Source organism: Lampris incognitus, chromosome 11 (assembly GCF_029633865.1).
Source record: "Lampris incognitus isolate fLamInc1 chromosome 11, fLamInc1.hap2, whole genome shotgun sequence".
Lineage (NCBI taxonomy): Eukaryota > Metazoa > Chordata > Actinopteri > Lampriformes > Lampridae > Lampris > Lampris incognitus.
The window spans coordinates 8,524,276-8,533,648 of NC_079221.1; the positions used below are offsets into that span (position 1 = coordinate 8,524,276).

The 9,373-nt window shown below is 49.8% G+C and overlaps 1 protein-coding gene across 3 annotated transcripts in view; it reads left to right on the forward strand.

Moving 5' to 3' along the window:
• dop1b (DOP1 leucine zipper like protein B) overlaps positions 1–9,373 on the forward strand; it is a 41,225-nt gene that overhangs the window by 19,787 nt on the left and 12,065 nt on the right. For 2 of the 3 annotated variants that reach the window (XM_056289176.1, XM_056289175.1), the window contains exons 17-22: positions 1,056–1,208; positions 1,573–1,673; positions 2,899–3,089; positions 6,148–7,750; positions 8,520–8,619; positions 8,824–9,015. In XM_056289176.1, coding sequence (XP_056145151.1) covers positions 1,056–1,208; positions 1,573–1,673; positions 2,899–3,089; positions 6,148–7,750; positions 8,520–8,619; positions 8,824–9,015 — 2,340 coding nt within the window. The remainder of the gene's footprint in view (positions 1–1,055; positions 1,209–1,572; positions 1,674–2,898; positions 3,090–6,147; positions 7,751–8,519; positions 8,620–8,823; positions 9,016–9,373) is intronic. The other variant, XM_056289177.1, reaches the window with a different exon arrangement.

Consider the following 9,373-nt stretch of genomic DNA (forward strand, 5'->3'; position numbering starts at 1 on the left):
AAATCAATTCAGGTTTTTTATTTGTGCTAGGCTCCAGTCAGGTAAAAATGTACACATAACCTTCTGAGCCCATAGTGTTCTATACGAATACTGTCTTTTCTTTTTTTTTTGTCATCATCTTTGTCATCTTTCGCCTTGTCTCTTGACTGACGTTTATTTCCGGTTTTATTAGGGCTGTCTTTTTGCAATACGTGATGCAATACTAAAGAGTAAAAAGGAGTTATATAATTTCACCAGAATTGTGCAGATTATATATTTTTCCATTTTCTATTTACAAAGGTAATAGTAATAATAATACATTGATGATTAATTACTTAATTAATTAATGTTAATTGATAATGATGATAATAATTAATTGGGCGGCACAGTGGTGCAGTGGTTAGTGCGGTCGCCTCACAGCAAGAAGGTCCTGGGTTCGAACCCCGGGGTAGTCCAATCTTGGGGGTCGTCCCGGGTCGTCCTCTGTGTGGAGTTTGCATGTTCTCCCCATGTCTGTGTGGGTTTCCTCCGGGTGCTCCGGTTTCCTCCCACAGTCCAAAGACATGTAGGTCAGGTGAATCGGCCGTACTAAATTGTCCCCAGGTGTGTGTGTGTGTGGACCCTGTGATGGCCTGGCGGTCTGTCCAGGGTGTTTCCCCGCCTGCCGCCCAGTGACTGCTGGGATAGGCTCCAGCATCCTGCGGCCCCAATTGGGATAAGCGGCTTAGATAGTGGATGGATGGATGGACATTCGCAAAGAATGGTATCACTCTGGCAATGATCAGGGTGATTTTAGAGACGCAAATAAGGCTGCTGACCAGGAAGTCATTAATTCAGCCTAAACTAAATTATCTGACAGATGCGCCAGATAGTATTTTTCTTCAAGAGTAGGGTCATAAAAAAGCGGGCCTTGCTAGATTTCATTTTCTAGCGGGTAATGAGATTTTTAGCCCAACACGACCGATGGGCCCAATTATGCTTACATTGCACCTTTTGCAGTGCGACTTGGGAAAAGGCGTGTGCTGTGATGTTGATTCTGAAACCACATCTTGTCCTTTTATGGTGCTTGCGCCCAGCGGGTGTCCCAGGTGCTGTGGAACCAGCTGGACACCGAGCGGAGAGAGCAGCACATCTCCTGTGTCGAACTCTTCTATCGGCTCCACTGTCTGGCTCCCTCGGCCGCCATCTGTGAGGACATCATCTGCCAGGCGTTGCTGCACAAGGAAAAGGTGAATTCAGCGAGACCCCGTTTTGATCGACAGAACATTAAACGGCTCAAACATTTTAACGCTCGGGAGCGTGTTAATATAGCCGTGCCTCCCAAACTGTGTCCAGTAAACAGAATTTTTATTTAACAGTGACTCGGGGCCATGACGTTATTACTATTCAGCGCTCTGATATGCCCGAAGGTTGACACACACACACACACACCGGCATATCTGCTCATTTCTGACTCCCTTAAGCCGCTTTGGATCAAAGAGTTTGCCTAATGAGATAATGAGATCATTTGAAAAATGTAAAACCGACAACGAGGTGAACAAACGCACCCCAGGCGTGTTACGTAACGTTCCGTGTTGTGTTTGTCTTGTCCAGGCTGTGAGGCTGGAGGCGCTACACCGCTTCTCGGTTCTGTGGCACCTTACCCGGGAGATCCAGACCAACCGGACCATGTCCCTCAACCGCTGCTTTGACCGGTTAGTGTGTGGTTGAAGGAGAAACGAATAGAAATGCTGAGCTGGCGGAGTTGGTGTTCCTTGTGGCGCTGGTCTGTGAATATGATGGATCTCTTTTCCTCCGTCTGTTTTGTGCCACGTCCCTCTGTGTGTTTTAACGTTATCTATGCTAGGGCGTCCGGGTAGCGTAGCAGTCTAATCCGTTGCCTACCAACACGGGGATCGCCGGTTCGAATCCCCGTGTTACCTCCGGCTCGGTCGGGCGTCCTTACAGACACAATTGGCTGTCTGCGGATGGGAAGCCGGATGTGGGTGTGTGTCCTGGTCGCTGCACTGGCACCCCAACCGACCAGAGGAGGCGCCTGTTCGGGAGGGAGGGGGAACTGGGGGAATAGCGTGATCCTCCCACAGGCTACGTCCCCCTGGTGAAACTCCTCACTGTCAGGTGAAAAGAAGCAGCTGGCGACTCCACATGTATGGGAGGAGGCATGTGGTAGTCTGCAGCCCTCCCCGGATCGGCAGAGGGGGTGGAGCAGCGACCGGGACGGCTCGGAAGAGTGGGGTAATTGGCCAGGTACAACTGGGGACAAAAAGGAGGAAAAAATCCCCCCCCCCAAAAAAAAAGATGAGAAATTTTCTCTTTGATTTACTGAATTTTCGTGCGATGGTTAATTTGGTGTTTCTTTCTGACGTGGAGTCGAACCCCCGTTTCAGAACAGACAAACCAACATTGTTGCTCTCTTCTTGTGCATGAAGCAACTGAAGAATTGGGAAAAGAAAATGTTATTTCTTACACTTTCAGGTGTATTTTTCACACTGGCTGCAAGATGATGACCGACAGTTTTCGTTTTTAAAAAAAAAATACATGAAACACTTCTGTGCCATTTTTGCACAATGCAATCAAATCTGCAAAGCCTCGAGCGGATAACTGCACAGTTAAATGCTCAACTTTGGACACCTGGTTTGAGGCTGAACAATTTTTTTTTCTGGCCTAATTTGTGATAATACCGGTTACCGTGGTAGATACTACCACCATCACTACAAATATGTTAATACCAACACCGCACGTGTTAACACCAACACCACAGCAGAATCTCCTCGCCTGTGTCTGTATCAAAACGCCACCGAACGGCCGGTCTGAACCCCAGAGCTTTGCTAAAACGTCGGCACCGCACCTCCGTCCCACGACGGTGTTGGTGCGAAATGCCGCTGACGGTGTGCGTGTGTGACTGCGTGTCATCCTCAGGTCCTTGTGCATTGTGGTCGACAGTCTGAGCAGCTCCGACGGCTCAATGAGCGCAGCCGCTCAGTGCTGGCTGGTCAGGGCTCTGTCCCTCGGCGACGTGGTCCGCATCCTGGAGCCCATCCTGCTGCTGCTGCTGCACCCCTCCACACAGCGCTGCTCCATTCAGAGCATCAAACACAACCTCACCGCCGGTAACTCTGTGTGTGTGTGTGATGTGGAGAGTGTTTTCATATGCATATTAATCCTCACCAAAGTAGTGTGTGTATACCGGGCGATATTGAAATAAATTAGTTATCACAGTACTTTCATCTGAATACTGAATACCTCGAGATGTGGCGATATTTTCGGCATGACTGTTTGTGCTTTGTGCCCTTTTTTCACCAAAATTAGCTGGTATAAGCGGGTTTTTTAAACACAGGATTTACCCATTAAAATTAGGCAGTTGACCCCTTTCCCGCTGCTAGCAGATGAGCAAGGCTCGGCGTTTTCGGTTTTTACCGATTTTCACCCGGATGTTGTTTCCACGGATCCAAAAGTTGTTCCTGTTCGTGTGAGGTTATGTAATACTGTCCTCTTGTGGCGAAATTCGGCATGCTGGATGGCTTTGAAAAATAAAAACTGAAAACGCTGAGCCTTGCAGGTGAGTATGCCTTTGTTTTGTTTTGTTTTTTTGAGGGAGGGGGGGGGCAGGGTTCCTGCTGTGTCACTTTCGATGTCACGAACGTGCCGGTGTTGTGCCAAAAAGTGATTGTCCGCCAAAAAATGATTGCCGTCTCCGAGCTGTATCGGTTTATATACTGATCAGCCAGATCATTAAAACCACCTGCCTAATGTTGTGTAGGTCCCCCTCATGCCGCCAAAACAGCTCTGACCTGTGGAGGCATGGACTCCACAAGACCTCTGAAGGTGTCCTCTGGTATCTGGCACCAAGACATTAGTAGCAGATCCTTTAAGTCCTATAAGTTGCAATGTTGGGCCTCCGTGGATCGGACTTGTTTTTCCAGCCCATCCCACAGATGCTTGATCGGATTGAGCTCTGGGGAATTTGGAGGCCAAGGCAACACCTTGAACTTTGTCATGTTCCTCAAACCATTCCTGAGCAATGTTTGCGGTGTGGCAGGGCGCATTACCCTGCTGAAGGAGGCCACTGCCATCAGGGAATACCGGCGCCATGATATGCAATGATGGTTAGGTAGATAGTACGTGTCAAAGTAACATCCACATGAATGCCAGGACCCAAGGTTTCCCAGCAGAACATTGCCCAGATCATCACACTGCCTCCACCAGCTTGTCTTCTTCCCATAGTGCATCCTGGTGCCATCTCTTCCCCAGGTAAACCATGCACACGCACCTGCCCGTCTACATGATGTAAAAGAAAACACGATTCATCAGACCAGGCCACCTTCTTCCACTGCTCCAGGTCCAGTTCTGATGATCACGTGCCCATTGTAGGTGCTTTCAGTGGTGGACAGAGGTCATCATGGGCACCCTGACCGGTCTGCAGCTCCGCAGCCCCCATACACAGCAAGCTGTGATGCACTGTGTTCTGACACCTGTCTGTCATAGCCAGCATTCACTTTTTCAGCAATTTTAGCTACAGTAGCTCTTCTGTGGGATCGGAGCAGACGGGCTAGGCTTCGCTTCCCATGCACATCAATGAGCCTTGGGCGCCCATGACCCTGTCGTCGGGTCACCGGTTGTCTTTCCTTGGACCACCACTGGTAGGTACTGACCACTGCATACCAGGAACACCCCACAAGACCTGCTGGTTTGGAGATTTTCTGACCCAGTCCTCTAGCCATCACAATTTGGCACTTGTCAAAGTTGCTCAGGTCCTTACACTTACCCATTGTTCCTGCTTCCAACACAGCAACTTCAAGAACCGACTGTTCGCTTCCTGCCTAATATATCCCACCCCTTGACAGGTGCCGTCGTAACGAGATAATCAGTGTTATTCACCTACCTGTCAGTGGTTTTAAAAGTTTTGGCTGATCGGTGTATATTTCAAGTTTTGGTTCCCCCCCCCCCCTTTTTCTCCCCAGTTGTACCCGGCCAATTACCCCACTCTTCCGAGCCGTCTCGGTCACTGCTCCACCCCCTCTGCCGATCCGGGGAGGGCTGCAGACTACCACATGCCTCCTCCAATACATGTGGAGTCACCAGCTGCTTCTTTTCACCTGACAGGGAGGAGTTTCGCCAAGGGGACATAGCGCGTGGGAGGATCACGCTATTCCCCCCAGTTCCCCCTCCCCCCTGAACAGGTGCCCTAACCGACCATAGGAGGCGCTAGTGCAGCGACCAGGACACATACCCACATCCGGCTTCCCACCCGCACACACAGCCAATTGTGTCTGTATGGACGCCCGACCAAGGCGGAGGCAACAAGGGGATTCAGGCCGGCGATCCCCATGTTGGTAGGCAAAGGAATAGACCGCTGCACCACCCGGGTGCCTATTTCAAGTTAATTTGAGGCGGAAACAACCTTTCAGTCACCATGTAGGGGCTGCAATCACTTTTTGGCAAGTGGAAACTATGGATGGCAATAGTTTTTGGTGGACAATCACTTTTTGGCATGGCGAAGATTAGTGTGTCTACCCAGGTGTCATCCGGGTGTCATGTTTCTCTCACTACCGATCGGCGCTGAAGCCGGTAAAACCCGGGACTAGAGTCATTTGTCCCGGGACCGAATGCCGATCGTAATCTTTCCCACTAAAGACCGAAGCCAGACGTTGGTGTGTTTTAATGGAGTTTTTTGTCCAGTGAGGAAGGGGCATTACATAGAAGATGTATTTATTTATTTATTTATTTATTTTTAGAAATGATCTTTAGCTAGTAATGTGGATATGATGATCAGACAGATAGAGGCATTTGTTCTTCATTTCACTCAGGTAAATCAAGCTAAATTCAGAAAAATGTATAGTGCAGCCTTCCATACCAGGGAAAGACAACTTTTAAAGGTGCTGTAGGCAACTTTAGAAAAATTAGAATTTGAAATTAAAATCAAATTAATGACCCCGTTCCCTCTTGCCCGCTCACAGAGCCGTTCTGATTGATTGTTCAGAGTCAGGATTTTGGCCTATAGCTCATTACCTGCAAGAATTTAAAACTACATCACAACATTACGCTAACCAAAACAGAACAAACCCACATGATTCCGAGTGTAATGTCGTGATAGTGATATAATGTTGATATATTGCCCTGCTCTAACATGAATGATTTCTTCTATATTCATGTTGTTTGCTGTTAAAGGTAACCTGAAGGCTCTAAGCAGTAGGAGTTCCATCAAGAATTCTGGGAATTCTGCGGATGCCACGGCAGCGGGGGACGCCATTTTGAATCACGTGAACCTCGTGGACCGGGAGCGCCTGTGGGCCGAGTTGGAGAGTAACCCAGAGTTGACGAAAGCGGCTGATACTTTAATGGCATTCAGGAGCGAGAGTGAAGCTACAGAAGAGGAGGACATGGGGGAGGAAGGAGAGGGGGAGGAGGAGGAGGAGGTAGATAGTGAAAACACAGAGTCAGCCGACACCAGCGGAACCCAGCCGTCTACAGAGAACTCCAGCTCCGGCTCCACCCTCTATCACGCCAGTGTAGAGGAAGGGGGTGTGGTCAATGGCCTGCGGAGGGCAGAATCGGAGCACACGCAGGCGTCCGACTCCTTGTCAAGTGAGGATGAGGATGATCTTGAGCTGGAAGCCATGGCCAGGTCTCGGCTGTTGAAACAGGAGCGGGAGAAAAGGGAGGCAATTGACTCTCTGTTCCGCCATGTGCTGCTGTATCCCGTGACTGGCGGCTGGCGACGTCTTCTTCAGGGCCTCGCCCTGCTGGACAGTCTGCTGAGGAGCAGTGCTCAGCGGCCTCTGGTGGATGCCCTCTCCAACACCTCGCTAGACACTAGCTCTGCTGCCCATCTAAACCTTGTTTCCAATCTCCTACAGCGCCACCAACAGGCCCAGGACGGCACGGGCTTCTATGGCCGCCTGCTCTCCCCTGCTTCCTCCCCATCCGTGCCCCCATCCCTGCTTATCGAGCTGCTGGTCTCCCTGTGTCTACGATTCCTACGGTCTCATTACCCATCCTACCTGAGCCTGGCTCCGTATGACCTCCAGGGTAACAGGGAGGTGCAGGTCAAGAGTGTGGAGGTGCTGACCCACATTATGAATCAACTAGTCCATATGGCACGTAGACAGGAAGGTAATGGGTCCAGTATGGAGCCCATCCGCAGACTCCTCTCTGACTGTAAAGTGCAGCAGTACACCCTGCTGACCCTCTCCGCCTCCATGTACATCAGCCAAAGGGGGGCGGACAAGGCGGCCCCCAGGAGTCTGGAGCTGCTGGATGAACATGGCGGCCTGTCGGAGGAGAATCTGGTGAACCTGGGAGCCGGAGGAGGGCAGGAACAGTTCCCTTTACAAATGGAGCTCCTCAAACTCCTCCAGGTTCTCATAGTCCTGGAGTACAACGTATGGCCCAACGGGGCCGTCTCAGCGGCAAGATCAGGGGGTGCATCCGGACGCCCCGAGGAGATTCGCGACCCGCCTACGGCCACCACGCCTCTGGCCCGGGAGTGGCAGACGGCGGTGCTGTTCCAGCAGTCCATCAAGGCGTCCCAGTATGTCCAGAGCCACCCCATCACCGCTCAGGGGATGTTTGTCTCTGCGGCAGCCCGGGCTCTCCAGCCGCAGTACGGCTACGCCATGCACCCCCACTGGGTCTCGCTGCTCTGCTCCTCGCTGCCCTACCTGGGCCGCTCACTCGGCATCATTGTGGCGCCGCTCCTCTCTCAGATCTGTGACAACTTGAACGAACTGGTCAAAGTGTATGAACATGACGGAGGGAAGGCTATTCAGAGGTAGAAAACACACACACACACACACACACACACACACACACACACACACACACACATGCTCATTTCCAAGCACATTTTATTAACCGGGAATTTAACTTGGTGCATTGCTGATTGTGAACTTCCAACATGGCACACAATTTGCGAAATTATTAATATTGAAATGCTGCATCTCTGAGAAAAAAAAATGCAATCTTTTCTCTAGAGCAGTGTTTCTCAACCTTTTTGGGGTCCTGGACCCCCTGCGTATTTTTGATCTACCCTGAGGACCCCTCCACCTGATCTTGGGGGAGGGGGGGTTGCAATTTGATAGAAACAGTAGAAACTGCATTTTAAATTGCATTATAGCATTTATTCACTCTTTGGGGCAAAAATAAGAGCTTTCAGTTGTAACTTAGTTATAGTTAACCAAACAGAATTCTTATGCAGTAACTTTTAACAATGCAAACGGGAGCGAGATCTCTTATTAAAATACAACAAATTACACTTGTGAAACAGATGTAATTAGAGAAAAAAGTCCTGTTACCCTTTATAGTTTAGGTAGATAAAGGTCTCAGTCACATTTGAGGAAAATAATCCTATTTCTATAAATGTCATAGGATCTTTTTTTTAAAGATATTTTATTTTCACGGACCCCTTGCAATCACACCACGGACCACTAGGGGTCCGCGGACCCCCGGTTGAGAAACACTGCTCTAGAGAGACGGGTCATGTAGGACATTTAGGACATATAGGACATTTTCTTATGTCCATGTTTCTGTGCTTTGCTCAGCCTAAGTGGCAGGAAAGAGAACATCGCCCCGGATTACCCTCTGACTTTACTTGAAGGCCTGACCGACATCACACATCACTGCCTACTGGAAAACAAGAGAGTGAGGACACAAACACACACACACACACACACACACCATCATCGTCACCATCACACATACACATACGCTCACACACAAGCAACCCATCCAGTCCATGGAGGTGACATGTTGACCATGCAGAATCCCGGTTAAATCCGTGGAGCTTTGTATAACTTCCTCGTTGTTGTTTTGTCTTTCTCCCTTTGCCGTTCCGTCCCCCGTCAGTCGCTGGTGGCGTGTGATCCTGCGGACATTCGCAACGCGAGCAACGCTGTCATCGAGCAGCTGCCGCACATGTTCAGCAGCATGGCGCTGCTGTGGGGCGTGGTGCGGAGAGAGGAGTCTCAGAAAAGGAGCCCCGACTCGGCTCAGGGCGGCAAGCACACCTCCACCTCCGTCTACTTCAAAAGCACCAAGGTGGCGCTGCTATCTGTACTTTTTGGCAATTTTTCTTTTTTCTTCCTTCTGCCGTGTGCAAGCGTGTGTGCCCAACTCCTCTTGGACGAGGTTTGGACACGTCAGGAGGAAAGACACAGTGAACACAATATTCATTATCTTGAGGTCTACTGCTCACTCAGTACAGAGTCCCTTAACTGCGGTCCAGACTTGCTGATCCCCTTTCTACCGGCCTAAAGCAGAAGTTCTGTTGGTTTAAAAAACACTTTGACCGTATAGTAGGTCTGTCACTTTCACCCCAACTTCCTGTTGGATATTTAGAACAGAAATGTAGCCGCATTTGAATTTATGTTCGAATTTCCATGTCAGAAATGTCTCT